This window comes from Heterocephalus glaber, unplaced genomic scaffold (genome assembly GCF_053883595.1).
Source record: "Heterocephalus glaber isolate CG9 unplaced genomic scaffold, H.glaber_assembly_v1.0 deba00001608, whole genome shotgun sequence".
Taxonomy (NCBI): Eukaryota; Metazoa; Chordata; class Mammalia; order Rodentia; family Bathyergidae; genus Heterocephalus; species Heterocephalus glaber.
In genome coordinates, this window is record NW_028258379.1 from 30436906 (window position 1) to 30456284 (window position 19379).

At 37.8% G+C, this 19379-nt stretch overlaps 1 protein-coding gene across 5 annotated transcripts in view; it reads right to left on the reverse strand.

Annotated features, from left to right (window-relative positions):
* Positions 1-19379, reverse strand: part of Catsperb (catsper channel auxiliary subunit beta) — a 179488-nt gene that overhangs the window by 19173 nt on the left and 140936 nt on the right. For all 5 annotated transcript variants that reach the window (XR_015445101.1, XM_087195485.1, XM_087195486.1 and 2 more), the window contains 4 exons: positions 18352-18423; positions 6235-6374; positions 3970-4167; positions 3121-3231 (listed from right to left, as the gene is read on the reverse strand). Coding sequence is in view for 4 of the 5 variants with exons in the window: in XM_087195485.1 (XP_087051611.1) it covers positions 3121-3231; positions 3970-4167; positions 6235-6374; positions 18352-18423 (521 nt within the window). In the remaining variant the exon portion in view is untranslated. The remainder of the gene's footprint in view (positions 1-3120; positions 3232-3969; positions 4168-6234; positions 6375-18351; positions 18424-19379) is intronic.

A 19379-nucleotide genomic window follows, 5' to 3' on the forward strand; every position in this document is an offset into this window, starting at 1 on the left:
TTCTCTGTGTGTCTGATTCTGCTTGCTTGCTTCTTTAGAATTTCCTCAAATGTTCTGGCTCTTAATAGAAGCCCATGTATGTGTGTATGTATATATATATATATATATGTATGTATCTATCTATCCATCCTTCTATCCATCCATCATCCATCCATCATCCATCCATCCATCCACCCACCCACCCAACCACCTATCATTTATCATTTCTCTTTATTACTGGCATTGATACATTTTATTTGAAAATATGTTTAGCAATGTTTCCTGGAGAGACTATTTATTCAGGAGAGAGTGTAGATGTTTGCTATTTTGGGGTGCATTGTGGTAGGGATTGAACACAGGGCATCAGGCATGCTAAGCACAGCTCTACCACTGAGCTACACCCCAGCACCAGTGTATCCATACTTTTAAAAATTATGTTGGATGGCTCGTGATTTCTTTTGGGATAAAATTCAAAATCCTCTTGTCAGCCTAGGAGCCCTATAGCTTCTGGACTTCCCCTGACCCGGGGCTGAATGCTCTTCATTAAGTTTTTCCCAGACATTGAAAAATGTCTACCTATCTCTACTCTTTGTGCATAAGGTTTGCTCAGCCTGGAATATTCTTTTTTTTAAAAAAATTAAAAATCTATTTATTTAGGTACTGGGTATTGAACCAAGAGCCTTTGCACTGAGTTACATCCCCAGACCTTTTTAAATTTTTAAAATTTTGAGACAGGATCTCACTAAGTTGCTAAGCTGTCCAAGATGAGCTCAAACTTTCCATCCTCTTGCTTCAACCTCCTAGAGTGCTGAGATTACAGGCCTGAACCACCTGGGCTGGCTTCACCTTGGAGCGTTCTTTGTCTGTCCTTTCCCCCCTTCTATGCTGTCACCCTGTCCTCCTTTGTTGTTCAACCCCAATTCACCTTTTAGTCTGGATGCAAACACATTTCTTCAGGGACTTTTCCTGACCCTCTTGGACTCTATCAGGTATCCCTAATACCCAGTCACATTGCTAGCTTTGTGTCTAGCTCTACTACTGGTTTATCTGAAACTTTAGGATAAATAGGATCAACTGTAGAGACTTCTGAAATACAGATCTCAGGACTGCACCCCATGATTTCTAATTCACTATAGCTATAAGATAAGATTAGAAAAGCTGCTTTGTAAAAACATTTCCACCAAATTCTAGTTCAGGTAACCCAGTGCCATGCTGTTCAGAAACACTGCACTAGATGAAACTATTTCACTTTATGTTTTCTATCTCAATTTCTTTCTTTCTTTCTTTTTTTTTTTTTTTGGTACCAGGGATCAAACTTGGGTCCTTGCGCTTGTGAGGCAGGTGGTGGAACCACTGAGCTAAATCCCCGGCCCCCACTTTATGTTTTATACCTATTCTCTCCTATTAGAGAAAAGGCCACAGAGACAGCAAATTTATTGTGTTCAGTTCTATTCCTCAAAGAATGCATGATCAATGCCTGATAACATTGGAAAGTTGAAATTAACATTTTCAAATGCATAAAAGTTTACTGGGAAAAAACCCCCTTTTAGGTAGGTAAAAATTATATATATTTGCTATTTAACTACCAAGGAAATCCTGGGAGAAAAATAGAGAAAACTATGAATTTGCATGTAAATACAGTAAAGTCATGTTTTGATAGAGGAGGTGACAAAATCTGTTTTGTCTTTGGGAGAAAATGGAATCAAAGAACTTGGTATCACAGATGCTCATATCTTGAAGCTGAGCTCTTTACCTTTAAATCCAAGAGTCAACAAGAAGTGTGTTAACCTCCGAATGTCATGTGTATATTATGGTTTGTGTCTCTTTTTTTGGAGGTACTGGGGATAGAATCCAGGGCTTCACATATGCTAGGCAAGTGCTCTATCTTATTGAGCTACACACCCACCCTGGTTTATAAAATGTTTCCCACAGGCCATGTGTTGCCAGACACTGTGGTGCATGCCTGTGATTCTAGCTACTGAGAGGCTGAGGCAGGAGGATCACAAGTTTGAGGCCAGCTTGGGCAATTTAGTGAGATCTTGTCTCAAAATGAAAAATAAAAAAGGCTGGGGACATAGTTCAGTGGTAGAGCACTTGCCTAGCATGCATGGGGGCCTAGGTTCAATCCCCAGTACCACAAAACAAAACACATGTGTTGAAGGCATGGTAGCCATCTTGTGGTACTACTGGGAGGTGTGGAATCCTTAGGGGGTGGGGCTTAATGAAGTCACTGAGAATGTATCATTGAAGAGGATCTTGGAAGCCCAGTCCCTACCCTCTGTCTTTGCTTCCTAGCTTCCTTGGAATGAGCAACTTTGTTCCATCATGTGTTCCCCACCATGATACTCTGCCTTTTCACAGGTAATCATAGACTGAAACTTCTGAAGCCAAGAGGCAAAACAATCTTTCTTCCTTATAAAGTGATTATCTCAGCTAGGTGTGGTGGCACCTGTCTGTAATCCCAGCACTTCTGGAGCCTGAGCCAGGAGGATTGCAAGTTCAAGGCCAGTCTGGGCAATTTAACAAATTAGCAAGATCCTGTCTCAAAAATTAAAGAAAGGGGAAGGGGTTACTGGGGGAGGTACTTTAGCGTGAGGCTGTGGTTTCAATCCCCAGTATGGCCAGAAAAAAGTTGATTGTCTCAGGTATTTTCCATAGCAATGGAAAGCTGACTAAATACAGCTTAGAAATGTGTATTATTAGTTTTTTCAACAATTTTTAAGGACTCTCTATGTTTTGGCTGAAAAATGCTATCCAAAGCCAAAAGTGGTGGCACATGTCTATAATTTCAGCATTCTGGGAGGCTAAGGCAGGAAGATCATAAGTTTAAGACCAGCCCGGGTAATTTGGCAAGGTTCTTTAAAAAAAAGGGCTGGGGATGTAGCTCAGTGTGATGGCCCTGAGTTCAATCTCCAGTACCAAAAAGCAACCAAACAAACAATGGTATCTAAGAGTAGCAGCTGAAGGAGAAGGGCTAAAGCAGGAGAAGAAATGGGTTGCAGTAGTGGTAATAATAACAATGATAATAATGATAGCAGTACCTTCTTATTTAATCCATAGAGCTACATCTGTCTCTAATTTTACTAATTTCTAGAACAGAAATAAATACCATACTAATTTATTTATAGAAAAATTATTTACCTTTGACTTGTGAAATAGATTTCTTGGTATGGGCTTGCTAGGATCTGCATGATAAAAGTTATCTGTGAGTGGAATAGCAATTCCCATAATAGATGGAGGCCTGTAGTTTACCTGCAAGTGATTAAACAAAGAAAATGTATGGTTCATTATTACTTACTTAGTCTGAAAACATCTTGATTTTCTAGAAAAATATTCAATGCAAAGATTTCACTTTTGGCTACAGGTATTAAGGTAAATTTCTGTTCTCTTAACACTCCTACTTTTTATTTTGTGGAATTTTGACAACCTCAACCAATAGTAATATTACTTGGAACTTGTATGTAAGTGCAAACTACTTTTAATACCTAAAATAGCTGCTATAAAGTCAATGAAATAATGTCTGAGCATTTGATAAAAGAGGTTTGATATAGCTGAGTAATTATTCAATTTTGGTTGTTTTATGTCATAAAGAAATTATAGGTAGTAGATTAATTTTTATTTAATAAATAGTTATAGATTCTGACAAGGCAAAAAATAAAAGTATTGTACTGAAATGGGACCAGTCACACACATTACTTTAGGGCAAGTCAATCTAAGGGTAAATAGTGTATATTATGAAAGCCCAAGATCATTTAAAGGATAAAATATTAACAATGATGAGCCAAGTTACTAAAAAAGGTCATTATTTCAGAAAGTTTTCACAGTTTAGAAATAAATACTATCACAGTCTCAAAATGAAATGAAGATTGAGAAATGACTGTGAGGTATTTGTGCCTCTTAGAAAAGAAATGCTCAAATGGAATGCCCATCTGAGCACCCAAAAGGGATATGTCACTGGCATTCTCAAACCATATGTACTTAAATTCTTACCGGCAAGGTTTTGATCTGATTAAAACCCTGACTGTCTTTGTGAACTCCACTAATCCAGTCTTCATATGGGATATGTTGGCTAGGAACATGATGCATAGAAGTGAGATAGCTGCAGCTGCTTTTCAAAGTTGGCACCAGCGTTGTCACAAAGCATTCAGTGGATGCTCCCCAGATAATCAATGCTAGTGAAGTGGAGCCCTGGATATTTCCAGATAAGTCAATGTTACTTAAATGAACTGTATAGGTTGAACTATATCCACCCAAAATTCACTATGTACTCATATGAGATACCCAGTACCTCAGAAAGTGTATTTGGAGATAAGGCCTCTAAAGAATTAATTAAGGTAAAATAAGCCATGAATGGTGGTGAATGCCTATAATCTTAGCATTCTGGGAGGCAGGGTCAGAAGAATCATGAGTGATCCCAGCCTGGGAACTCAGCGATTTAGCTAGACCCTGTCTCAAATAGAAACAGAATGATAAGATTGACCATAAAAATCTGTTTAGAATAAATCATAAGAGAAAACATATTCTTTTCCAGGAAGAAATATTACAATCTAATTGGTTTTGAGAAACATTTGGAAATGAACAAAGATTAAGAAATTTATATCTACTTCCTATTTATAAGACTTCTTCATTCACTGATGAGCACCTGGATATTTGCTTTGATGATATAAATAAAATAACTTCTATTGGCTTACATTTTGAAAAAAATTTTTACTTGGCAATTACTATATTTCATAGGTAGGTTTTTGGTAGGAATTTATGCACAGTAAATATATTTGATCCTTGAATAATATTAAACATTCAATGAAATTTAATACATTCTGTTTGACATTTTAAAGTATTTTTGGAACTTTAAAAATGCTGAAATATTTGTAATTTTAGTGATATTATAGATGTGGTATATAGTTTTTTTCTCTGCTTCCATATGCTGTAACCACTACAAATGATGTATTTTTATGTGCTCTGGCCAAAAACATTGAATACAAATTCAAGCAGGAACCTACTATAAAAGAAAACATGGGGCTAAAGGCACAGATAAGTAAGGTCCAATGAAGCAAACAAAAATATCCAAAAAGATGGACAAGTGTCTTGATTTCAACCAGGGGAAGAGAATGGAATTGTAGGAGTCTTTGATTAAAATTTGGATAAAACAATTATGTATTGTGTGAATCTTTTTTTTTTGGTACCAGGGATCGAACTCCAGTCCTTGTGCTTGTGCAGCAGGCAGCGAAACCACTGAGCTAAATCCCCGGCCCTATCATGTGGATCTTGTCTGTATTTTAGGTCAAACAAATCAAGTATTAAAAATAGTTTTTTTTTTGTTTTTTTTGTTTGCCAAAATTGAGAAAATATAGTTGGGAACAGGGTTTTTTCAAATATTATTTAAAAAATTTAGGGATGATGTGGCATTGTGGTTATGTGAGAGAGTTAATAAATGTGTTTTTTATAGATGTTTATTAAAGTATGTAGGAGTGAAATGATGATGTTGTCTATTTTAAGCTGTACTAGAATATAAACAAAAAATTAAATAAAAATGCAAAAAGGTAGGATGATTTTTGAGAAGTTTAATTTGGGTGGTGGGTATATAGGAGCTCTATTTTTGTCTATATCTGAAAGTTTTCATGATAAAAAAGATTTAGGATATGTAAGGGTATGTAGGAAAATATTGATTTAGGAAATTAAAACATACTGTAGTTAAAAACATGAGCAAATTTCTAAAAGTGTGTATGTAATGCTCTCTTAGTTTTAGGGAAAAATTAAGAAAATATTGTAAGTTAATAGTTACCAAGCACTTTCTAGATGGTAGAATTTTTTTTTTTTGCAGTGCTGAGGATTAAACGCAGGGCTTCACTTATGCAGGGCAAGAGCTCTAGCTCTGAGCTACTCTCCTAGCCCAGATATTGTTTTCGGTGCCCTATTTATATTACTCACATTTAATTCTTAAAACAACCCTATAAGGTAGGTAAAATTACTATCATCTCCATTATATAAATGAGGAAACTTAGTCACAGTAAAGTAACTTTCCCAAGGCCATACAGACAGTACCAGTGTGAGATGTACCTAACTCAGGTAGTCTTCTCCAGACCTCACACTTGTTACCTATATTTTGAACCTGTACCCTGCCTTTAAATACTCAGTGTGGTAAAAATGCTTAGTCATCTTGATAGGTAGGATTAAGTATAATTTTTATCTTTTTCTTAGCTTACATTCTAAACTTTTTCTAATTAATAGACTTTTTTGTAGCTAAGGAAATCTTACTTGACGAAAAGATTTGCTAGTTACGGAAATCTTCATTAGATAACTATCAGCATCATCAAAAGAGCCTTCAACTTTAACTTCCAACAATTCTGGGTTTCCAACTAATACTTTCAGTGTTGGTACTTGAAGTGTTTTGAGACCTATGGAAACAACATCAATAGTTATATATTACATAATAACAAGTATAAACACAATTTAATGACTGGGTAATCAGGATTTTAGAACATCTACAAAATCTATTATGAAGGTGATGTAATGGCTGAAAATATAGTTAGCACTTTACATAATGGTATCTTTAATACTTCTTAGAAGGGGCCGGGGATTTAGTTCAGTGGTTCTGGTGCCTGCCTCGCAAGTGCAAGGTGCCGAGTTTGATTCCCGGTACCCCCCCCCCCCCCAAAATACTTCTTCGAAAAACTTAACCTCATAAATATTTTCTCAGAAAATATTACCCTCCTCCACATTTCATTTCTCAACCAGATTCTCAGATGTATATCAAGGTCATCTGGATAATACTGATTATGTTGGCTGCTAAGTAGGTACTGCTAGGGACAATCAATCACCCACACTTGTGGTAGCAGGGGAGAACTGCTACTCCTTTAAAGTGACTATTAATTTTCCTTCAAAGTTATTGTTTTTTGGTTTCAGATAGGGTCCTCCAGAGAGAGAAGAAACCAGAAAAATTGCAAAGTCATGATGATTCACTCTTTTTAGACAATGATAATAAATTCTCTGTCCAGAGGCATTCTTGTCTGCCATTTTTCTGTGAACAGGTGATATATGGCTTCAAACAAAGCATTTATGAATATGGGTAAGTTTCCCCAGTAAAGCCCCTGCTTTCTTTATTCAGGGAGATGCTGTGTTGGGAGCTATCTTTAGTGTGCTTCTGTCTTGAGGCAAGTAATAAAATTTTCTTCACTCTTTTATTTCCAGCATATGCTTATTGGCTTTATACTCACTAAGACATGAACCCATTGTGTTGAAGTATAGTTGCATTTAGTTGGTTAGCTAACTAGAAAATCTAGAGAATACATACTCAGTTTAAGAGGCTGCCAGTCAATTGTTGATAGAATTCTCAGCCATTTCAAGCAAAATCCAGTGTGTCATCAGGCCATTGCCTGCCTGCCAACAGCCCACCTGTTTGCAACCTTGCTATGCATGAACTTTATTAGAGATTTGAAATACCACATAGTCTGCCATCTTTATTAATCAATAAACCAAAGTTGAAAAGTAATAAATCATTTGCCTCTGGTCTCATCTGAAGCTTTTTCCCTTAACCAAAGTGATGAGGTCAGTGCTTCCTTTAACTGAGGATTTTGTTAAAGCACAGATTTAACAGGTTAGGAATGGGGCCTGAGATTCTGAATTTCTAATAAATGCCCAGATGACATTAATATGGCTGATATGGGGGCCACACGTTGAGTAGAATTAAGCTATGCTTCAGAAATTGGCAACTTAACTGATTGTACCACTTGGGAGAAATTTAGCTATCTCCTATACTTCTGACTTCTGGGAAGATCAGATAACACATTAATTTTGGTTTGTGACATTGAATTTTAGCATGGATGACTCTCTTTAAAAATTTTTTTTTTTGGTACTGGGGATCAAACTTGGGACCTTGTGCTTGCAAGGCAGGTGACAGAACCACTGAGCTAAATCCCCAGCCCTAAAATTTTTTTCTGAAAGAAAACCACTTTTATTACCCCCACCACACAGCTTATTTGTGCTGGATTATGTACCGAATGGCCAGATTGTCTACGGAATATTTACACAACATTTTTTTCATGTTTCAAGAGATGAAAATGACTACAAGATTAAGTGCAAAAGTATACAAGACAGTGGACACAAAAATATCTATGTGCGAGACTTTTATCCCACCTGCAGCTTTAATATATTTGAAAAGTAGAATTTATAAAAACATATTGTTTTTTTCCATTAAGTTTATTGGTACATTTTAGGTATACAATACAGTTACATTCATTATTGGGATCTTGTACCTTTACAAATTTTTTATTTTATGTGTACTACCCTCTAATTTCTCTTTAACTCCAATTAGCCTTAGGTTAGTCTTCTTATCAACATTTTTTGCTCTCTTATTTTTAAAGCATATTTGAGTATATCATCTTGGGCTTCTATTCTGTATTCCCATTCTGAGACTCCTCACATTGGTCATTTCTGTGTTCATACATTCAATAGAATTTTGGGATTTCTGTTTGGTACCTTCTCGTGCAGTTTATTTCTTTGGTAAATGTGTCACTCATGTTTTGAGTAGTTTGGTCAGCTCTTCTAATTTTTGTTTCTTCTATAACCACATTGGTCAATTTGTTTGTTAGTTTCACTATCTTTGGGGTTATATCATCTTTGAGCTCAATGAATTTGTTTCCTCTTCAATCATTTCATGTAGATCAGCTATCTGGTGTTTGACTTCCTCTCCATTACTTCCCCTTAGATCTGCTTTGGGAGAGTTGGGAGTCTTTGGAGGTATTTTGCTCCCTTTCTTTTTCATGTTCCTATTTTTGGTATGTATGTACTGAGGGTTGAGGTCAAATAAAGTAAAGAGATCTTGTTGTTGGTATGAAAATACCTTCAGTTAGGTTCTGTTTTCCAGTTATGTGATTTTAGCTTTATTTGTTAAAAGGCACTGTCTACCACTTCACCATATTCAGTTTAATTGAGTTAGACCCACTCACTTTGTTGTAGGAAAGTAATTCCTACTGGTTATAACCGCATGCACAAATCCAACCATATATCAAGCATAAACATTAAAACCTGTTTGGACCCTTTAGCCCTTCTATCTGTGTTCTTTACAGACTATACTATACTGTTATTGGTGGTTATTCAGGTATGTGAAAGAAGAAGAGAAAGCAAGGGAGAAGGAAGATGTGTCAGTAGAAGGAGAGGGAGATAAGAGAAATGTTAGTAGGCAAAAAAAATGGATAAAAGGTCAGACTCTTGGAGGTATTTTCATAGCCAAAGGGTTAATGTTAAAGGTATTAAGAGAGTACTTGTGGAGGCAGGAGAAAATGCAGGGGGGATGTAACTAAAGATTGAGGAAAGCTGTGAAGTTGTTGAAACCTGTTAAAACAGTTGTGCTTGGTTTTGTCTGAATCCTCTGAGCACAGTTCTTTTAAGGGTTACCTCAACATGAACATAACTAGCATCACTATAGTTAAAGCACTGATCTATTCTTATTCTTTTTTATACAAATACAGGCACCTGCTATATATATATCTATATATATATATATAGATATATATAGATATATAGATAGATAGATAGATATAGATATAGATATATAGATATATGTACACTCATGAAAAGTGTAGAAGTGAAGGAAGCCAGGGGACTAGATAAAATAAGGAAGACCAAGGAGAATAGTATAGGGAGAATACAAATGTTAAAAAGAGAAGAAAGCAGACTGAGAGCAGAATAGAAGGAAAATAACAGGAAAAATTAAAACTTTTTTAAAAATAACTGATATAGAAGCAAGAACTGAAGGGAGAAAAGAGGGGGAAAAAACAGAGAGAACCCAGAACAGACACACAAGCAAATAAACAAAAACAAACAAACAAACAAAAACACACCAGAAAACCCAATACGGCCACTACACCACATAGCCAAAGTGTTCACACAATTTCCTTTCTGCTGTAGCTGTACTCCACTTGCAGGCACCCAAGCTGGTACACACACACACACACACACACACACACACCTGTGGATTGCTTCACTGAGAGAGGTATCAGTCCTCTGGACCCACCTTCTGGCTGCAAGCCATACTTTGGGGATGTTTAACTACAGACCTTTGTCTCTATCCTGATATCCAACCACCTGAATTAATTTGGGGAGAGAAGGATGTGAAATAGTTTGCCCAGCTCCTGGCTCTCCATGAACTTCCACCAATGACCTCGCACTCCTCCTCCCTTTGCTGCCCAGCAAATCCCTCATTTGCCTCTGTGTTCTCCCTCCAGGGCCTTTGCATCTGGAAGCTCTCTGCCCTAGGACACCCACTCTGTTCCTTCACTCTCAGATCCCCAGATGTCTCTGACTCGGGAGCTTTGCTTTCCAACCGACAGAACTTGGCACAGTCCCTGGGCTCAGCAGAGGGTCTCTTTTGCCCATGCTGAACAGTGGTGGTGGTTAGGATTTCCTACTATCTCAGGTCTTTATGGTGTCTGAGGAAGCAATGGGACAATGCCCACTCTGGACTAACTCCATTCAGTCTCTTTCCTCCTCCATGTCTCTAGGGATGTGATTCCCCGGTCTCTGCCATCGGGTTTGGTACCTCCCATAGTTCATGATGTTCAGCCTCTCTCTGCCTAGGGCAGGAGGTCTTCACTTGTTGACAGTGGGTGTTGGGCACGATGCCACTGGGATATAGTTTTCTCCAGTGTTTTCGAGGATGACAGAGGAGAGGTACTGCCCATTTCCATGTTGTTATCCCTCTCTTTCTCCATTTGCCATTTGTGCTTCCTTGGGGTCCCAACCGCAGTTTAACTCCCACTCTAAGTTTCTTCTTCCAGAAGAGTACGTAGAGAACCTATCCCAGGATTTTGGCCTCTGGAGAATTGTCTGCTTTGCCAGGCTGTTAGAACCACTCCCAAGATAGAGTATTCCCCAGGTAAAAGATGGGGAGAGGGGTGTGGGCCAGAGGCAGTACCACTTTCCTTTCTCAACAACTTAGATATTTGATTTGATCTAGAGGATTCTTCATCTTTCAGGTTGATTTTCAGTATCTAGGTGTGATTGCCTCCCACATTTCAGAATACCTCCATGTTTTAGTGCCTCTCCTCTGTGCATCTCCAGCTCATCTCCTTCTCTAATCAGCCCTGTTGGAATCCATCCTCTATCACCTCTTCTATCCCTCCTCTTTTTATCTAGTTCAACATTAAAGTGTACAGCACTGATTAGCTCTTCCATTTGCTCTGACACAGTATAGTTCATAAACTGTTCTCCAGACCTCACTCATTTTAGGTAGAATTTTACTCATTTTCTCAACTCATTACATTGCTTGGGAAGATAATAAATCTGCCTTTTCTGAGAGGCTTTAATTATTCCTTATGTTTTTCTTTTGGATACCTTCTTATCCGTTGTCAACTTATTACCTGTTAGGAGGGGATTACTGAGAGTATTGGGATTTTGTTGATTTACTTTCTTTCTCTCAGTGTGGCCTCAAAGGCCAAATGTGGAGTGGTGTGACCTATTATATCAGAACATTTTCCTTTCCTTAGCTCTTACTTTTTTGAAATAAAAGTATTCTTTTTGCTTTTTAATTGTTACTGATGTTTTGCCTTTTTAATCATTTAGTCTTGTGGCAAGATATACATAACATAAAATTTAACATTTTAACCATTTTGAAGTGTAACCAGTCTGCAGTAATAAGTGCACTCACGCTGTTGTGCAACCATCACCACCACCCAGCCTCAGAACTCCTTTCCATATTGAAATTCTGTACCCATTAAATGTTAATTCCACATTGCCACCTCCTCCCAAGCCCTTAGCAACTGCTCTTCATCACTATGTAGTTGAGTATTCTAAGTATTTCATATAGATGAAATCATGCACTATTTCTCCTTTTCTGATTATCTTATTTCACTGAACATAACATCTTCAAAATTCACCTATGTTGTAGAATGAATTAGTGTTTTATTCCTTTTTTTTCCATTAAGTTTATTGGTACATTTAGAGTATACAATACCGTTACATTCCTTATTGGGATCTTGCACCTTTACATGATGTATCTTGGTTCTTATTTATTCTCCATTCCCCTGCCCTCCCTTCACCCCCCTCCACCCTTCCCTATTTACAGAGACTTTCCATTTTTTCCTTTTCTCATATTTTTCCCCCTCTTTCCTTTCCCCTACCCTTCCTACTTCCCCTACTCCTTTAGACCTTTTCTTCCTATTTCTTATTATCGATTACACCATTTGAACCTTATTTACACTTTCAGTTTTTCACACCAGAGAAACTATTCGTTATTTACACATGTGTGTCCTATTTATTTCACTTAAGCATATGGCCTTAGTGTGCATCCACTTAGCTATAAATGTCTCTAGCTTCTCATTCTTTATGGCTGAGTAGTACTCCATTTTATAAAAAGACTGGATATAAAGGGATATACAAAAAAAAAAAAAAGATAGGTGCCTAGATTATACCAGAGAAGTTGGAAAGAAAGAATAAGGGGAAAGTAATGGTTTATCATGTGGGTTATCTAAGAAAATTTCAGCATGACTTAAAACAGGAATACTCAAATACACTATAATGAATTCCCAAAAGTCTCCAATAAAAATGTATTCAAAAAACTACTTCCAGTAAAAAAAAAGAGTGGATAAAGAAGACACATAGTTTCTCTGGTGTGTATTGGGTCTTTATATTTGGGGGGTCTAATTTTTTTGAGTTCTTTATATATTCTAGACAGTAGACCTTTGTCTGAGGAACAGCTGGTAAAATTTTTTCCCCACATTGTAGGTTGTCTTTTAGCTCTTAAAACATATTTTTTTTTTATAGTGCTGTCAACTTGAATGGAAGTGGATTTTACAACACTAACACTAGTATTAGTAATCTGATATTTACAAAGCATTGTATTTTAAAATAAAGTCAATGCAATACCCATGCAAGCTAGAATGCTAGCTCTTTGGTGGACAAGTACTTGATATCTGAACAAGAAGTCTATAAAGTCTCAAACTTTAAATGTGTGATCTTTTCCACACTGCATCCATTCCTCATATTAAAGATGCGAAACCCAAATCCATTCTTCTTTGTGTGTGGGTTTGTGATCTTGCCATTTCATATTGAACATCTAGATTTCTAAATTTCTAACTTTTTCTAATTTTTCTTGTTACTTCAATGTCTTGTATCTTACTTTTCTTGTTGCTGGGACAAAATATCTGACATCCTTAAGTTAAAGGAGGAAAGTTTTATTTTAGCACACAGCTTGTAAAGGTTTAAGTCCATAGTCATCTGGCTTCAAGGCAGATGGCACAACAGAGGGGGATCACAGAAGAGAAATAGTCCAAGGTAGGGGAGGCAGAAAAGAGCAGCAAGCCTGGCTTCCATCCTTCCTTTTGTATCCCATTCAGGCTACAAGCCTATTAGTTAGTGATATTCACACCCAGTGTGAGTCTTCCTATTTCCCACACCCATAACAATGCTAAACCCATCAATGGACCAATACAATCACCACACCCTTAATCCACATTCACACACCCTAGATCCAGCCACCTCCAAAAAAGGACCACCCAAATGAGAACGTGAAGCTTTGGAGGGACATCTAGACACATGTCAAAATGTCCTGTAACTTGCTTCATCAACTGAGCTACATTCAGCTTCATCTTCACTCTCAATACCATTAATTTCCTAAATTTGACATTTTGGTCCTTGTTTTCAAAATTCAAATTTTTCCCATATTTCAGCAGCCTGGGATTTACCTGCTGCCTTTCTCTCTCTCTCTCTCTCTCTCTCTCTCTCTCTCTCTCTCTCTCTCTCTCTCTTCCATTCATTAGTTTGCAGTACATGTTTACATCCCTTATGTGGAGTTGGTACACATACATAACATATCTCAGTTCCTGTTTTCATCCCCTTTGCCTCTCCTCCCTCTCTACTCCCTATATCACTTGATCTTTTTCCCATTTGAGAAAGATCTATCTCCTTATATCCTATCATCTATCAGACACACAAGCTTAAATGTATCATGGTTTCTCTTATATGAAAAACTCCTTCTTTCTTGCCTTGCCTTGACTTTACTCAAATATTTATCCTAAAGATTTTTATATCTAGGAACCTGTGACATATTAAAAAACCTCTTAGAAGATTTAAAAAGACTGGAGATGTCACCTGGCAACTACAAATTAGATACTATTATAACACTTATATAACAATTATAAAAGGTTTTACCACCATAAACAATTTTAGCTTAAAAGTCACCAGTGTAATAGGATTTTTGTTTTAGTTTTGTCTCTTGATGGCCTGTACACTTGAGAAACACAAATATATCTAATATATTGTGAGGTTAGCAATAATCAGCATCATAGCTATATAGAAATCTTTCTATGTATTACTTAATTTTTACACTTAAGGCAAATTTAAATTTATTTAACAGATCTACAGGGTATAATTAATTCTGAAAAGAATTAATGAACATCTTTAGAGGTCTTATAAGTTTAGGAAACAGTGCTGCTGACCAAAAATAGACTTACAATAATACTTTGGTTCATGAACACTTCTGTTTGCAAACAATTTGGTTTGCAAACAAAAGCATTCGGCAAAATTTTGCTTCCATTTGCAAACTCCTCATTGGGTGACAGAGACAACCATGGCCATCTTTCCCACATAAACACGAACACAGTCATCTTCCCCAAAATTGTAAAACAAATTAAGTTTGTAAACTAAAGTACCACTGTATTATCCAATATACAGGTGTATCTCATTTATACAATAACAAAATGTTTGCTAATCAAAACCAAAAGACATACATCAAGGTTTAAATAGCAGGACTAAGCTTAAAAGAGATATCAAATTTTGATCATTTTATGTCTAAGGTCTAGATGTATATTGTATAAAAGAGAGTACCTGTTATTTTTACTACTTTAAACTTATGTGGTCTTAACTCTATAAACTTGACTTTAAAGTTTAGACTCACAGCATATCTTGTTTTTAGATGTATAGGCTATGTCATAAATTAAGATAATAGTTGTTTAACAATCATAAAATGATTATTGCAATTACTTTATAAGCAACATTTAATTTAATCTTAAAACTTAGTTTTATTTTAAAAAGTCTAACTGGGGCCGGGGATTTAGCTCAGTGGTTTCTCCGCCTGCTGCGCAAGTGCAAGGACCTGAGTTCAGTCCCCAGCACCAAAAAAAAAAAAAGCCTAACTAGAAAACACAAGAAATTATCTTAGTACAATATAGAAACTTTGCTTTATTTTTTTAAATTTAGTTTTGTAAGTTTAACCAAGGGGATCTTAGTATCTTAAGAAAACCGTATTTAGACATAGAAAGCTTAACCTTTTAATTAAAATCAACTTAAATATATTATAATAATATATTTAATAACATTCGTTGGAGTGTGGCACCATAAGACTCTGAGAAAAAAAAAAACTGGAAAGTTTGCTGTCAGTGGAGAAAACGGAACAAATTGGTTTGGGCAGCTGCTTTTCAACCACAGAGGGGAGTCTTGTCTAGCAGTTGTCTAAGTCTAAAGGGTCCCCACTCATTTATCTTAACAATTATTTTAAATGACTCATGAGAAACAAATCATAACAGTTAACATATGTTATAGCTTGTATCTAGACGTCCCCCCAAAGCCTCATGGGGTTATAGGAGGGGCTTTTCAGAGATGGCTGGATCTAGAGTGTGTGATGCTAGGATCAAAGGTGTATGATTACTAAATTAGTCCACTGATTGGTTTGGCATAGTTCTGGATAAGATAGAGGGTACCCCACCCTGGGTGTGAGTGCTCCCCACTCTAAGGGCCTGTAGCCTGGATAAGATATAAGGGACAGAAAGAGGGTCCCTCCCTGGTTGTTGCTTGTAGCTTGTTGCCTTGCTGCCTTCTGCCTGCCATGAACTGTTTCTCCTTTGTGATTCCCTTCTTTTTTGGGAGGGGGTTGATGCTGGAGATTGAACTCAGGATGTTGTGCTTGCAAGGCAGGTGATGGCACCACTAAGTTAAATCTCTGGCCCTGTGATTCCCCTCTGCCATGCCACCCTGCCTTGGAGCCACCCTGCCTTGGAGCCACCCAACTACGAACTGAAACCTTTACAAACTGTGAGCCAAATAAACATTTTCCTCCTTTAACTTTGGATGTCAGGTATTTTGTCTCAGCAATGAGAAAAATAGCTAAGACAATATATTTTAACCTATGTATATTATTTTTGACCAAGGGAAAATTCAAGTTAATGTGCACAGAAAATAATAGGCATTTTATTCATTTATTTGTTTAGGCTTTTAAAGACAGAGTCTTGCTATGTAGTTCAGGCTGGCCTTGAACTCACTATGTAGTTAAGACTGCCCTCAAACTCATTGTGGTCCTCCTTCCTCAGTCTCCTGAGTGCTGGGATTACAGGTGTGCACCACCATGCCCAGGAAGCATTGTATGTGTAAAACCAATTTTTGATATTACCTTGATTGGCTAACAACCTGGGTGGAAACATGTTGCTAACTTTAAAGATATCTTTACTCTTACCAATAGATTTAAACTAGCTCACTGTCAAGCTATGTGAACCAAAGCATTTAGGCTAATATCATGAGTATCTACTTAACTATAAGCAAACTTAAGTAGGAATTTTGGAGGATAATAATACCTGAACATTAACACACAGAAGTATATATACATATTAACCCAAATCATATATAACCTTCATGTTACCAAACTTTAAGACTTTAATTTGCAAGTCCCATGTAAATCTCAAGCCAATTAGCCATCATTTTGTAATGTATTACATGAATCTGACTATCTCCATAAGTCCAAAAGTACAACCAGTTTTTCACAGAAAGCCCAAAAAAGAGCCAAACATTTACAAGGGCAAGAATAAAAGGAAAAATAAAATTGATATCAGCTCAAAAAGCTTTAATGAAGCAGCTGTAGTTACCTCAATCCATTCAAATGGACAAACAAGAAATTTACAACATACAAAACAATTACTTTTAAATCAGAGTGTGCTCTTACTGGCCAAGTTGAACTATAATAATCTGTTACAGTTTTAGGGTTATAACTATAAATAGACTAATCAGAACTTTTTTAGGGGTTAACAATTAGTGCCTTTTAAGTGAATCATAATAGAGATATCTTATAATAAGTTAACACCAATCAGAGTCAGAAGGGGAAAAGAGAGAAAGCAAGGACTGTTTAAAGAAGGCTTAGGCTGATGGTTAATTTTGGAATAGGTGTCACCACAGTGCAAGTCCCTTGGGACACTCTGTATTAGTTACTATGGTAAGGTGCTCCTTTAACAGCTGTCCCTCTGCAATAGAGTTACTATGGTAAACTGCTCTTTTGATAGGGGGCATAGCCCATGCGGGAAGTAACACGAAAGTTCCTTCTGAGTCTCAGCATTTCTCCTCTGTAAGAGAGGCTGGGAGGAAAGGGTATCCCATTTATACTCACTATTACTCCCTCTTCTTTGCCTCTCCTTGCCCACAACAGGAGAGGGGACCCACTCCATAGGCTGGTTGACATTAGTTGCACTATATGTCCACATATTGTCCTGGGAGAGGTCACCAAAGGTCTGATCTTCACAGTGGATAGATGGGTTTAGATTGGATAAATTTTGAGGGCCTCCCAGGAGTGACAGAAAGCCCTCATAAGGATATCCCTTAGCCCAACCTCCAGGAGAGAGGGACAGTGGTGCCAAGTGGCTGTTGTCTAAAGAAGTAGCAGTCTTTCTTCCAGAATTTGAAGCAAGTGGTTGAGTGAGTTCCAAAATTAGCCTCTACCTCCCAGCACTGGAGGCTATGCCAGAGTAAGGTGAGGCTGGCTAAAATGGCCTGAAGGTCTCTTCCTTAACTTTGACCTTTGTTCTAACAAACTTTTCTCAGGGAATCCAAGGGATTACTTGCCAGGCATTGGCTCTATGAAAGTTAGGGTGGGGGCTGGACACCGGGGACATCAGGGACTGGGGGAACCCAGAATGTAGGGTAGAATCCTAACCTGTTCCCAGTCCAGTAAATCTATCAGGAAATATCTGAAGAAGAGAGTCTGTCATACTAGCAGAGAGAGAAAAGCCAGGACCTATGGCTCAACCCTTAGTGGAGGCTTATAGAAGGCTCTGACAGAGGGGGTCTCAGGTCATCTGGAAAGTGGATACCTGGAGAACACCAAGAGAATTTACCTCTCCCCTCAGGCTGGATGTGATAAGGCAAGTGGAGGTTTCTCTGCTGAATACTCAGTTGGCCTACTGGGACGTGGTTTCCATCCAAGGACATTTGAGCACCCACTGTGGAGAAGACCTCACCAGAATCTTGCAGTTGTCACATTGGCATTTACCAGTTTCTTGCATCCAGAGATCTGTCTCAGAAAGGAATCCAGCTCCCTGCTTGGTCAACATTTCCACTGTCCAGGGGGATCAGCAGGGGATTAACAAAGAAAATGAGGACTGGTTGTTCCACCACTCTTACCTCTCCGTAGAAATGTGGGTCCCACGTTGGGTGCCAAAGATGTAGCCAATTTTCTGTTTCTAGGCTCTTGTCCTGACGACAATGAAGAGTGAAGTGGACAGGACAGCAGAGGGGGAATGAACCAAGTATAGTTTATTAGAAAGAACAAAGAAAAGCTCTCACCATCTGAGAGGGACCCCACGGGAGGTTGCTGAGGAAGCATCTAAGTTCAGAGTTTATATAGTATGTACTTTTATTGGGCTATCTTGGACGTGTGAAAATGAGACAATGAAACAATCTGGTTGCCAGTTTAAACTTAGGCTTTTGATTCCAGGACGAGCAGAATTCCCCTGCCCCCAGATTCTCACTGCATATCTCTGTTTACCCAGGCCCTTGGCCTTTGAAACAATGGGTCATCATTTTTAGCTGGGCCTCTGACATCAGAACACCTGTTCCTTGGCTTCCTTGCCCTCTAGCTTTCTAGTGCATGAGGGGCTTTTTCCCATTGTGCTTTAATTTTTCCATGGCTTATTTCAGTTTACTCAGGTTCCTATTTTATCTGTTTACTGTTTGTCTAACTCCTGGTCTCACTACTGTTTTTTTTATTTGGTACTGGGGATTGAACTAGGGTCCTTGCGGTTTCAAGGCAGGCGGCAGAACCACTGAGCTAAATCCCCGGCCCTGGTCTCACTACTGTTATTAATAGCATGCCAACAATTTTGGAAGCCAAAGTTTTAAATATTGAAAGGCATACTTTCTATTCAAGAAATGAAATAATAATTGCTTTTGACTTTTCCCAATTGTCTTATTTTTCTCATTGCTGAGACACAATACCCAACACCCACAAGTTAAAAGAGGAAAGGTTTATTTAGAGGTTTCAGTTGATAATCATCTGGCTCCAAGGCAGTGGCATGGCAGACAGGCATCACAGAGGAGAAACAGTCCACGGCAGGCAGAAGGTAGCAAAGCAAACAGGGGATGACCACAGCTCTTTCTCTTATATCATATCCAGGCTACATAGGGCAGGTAGCACTCATACCCTTAATTCT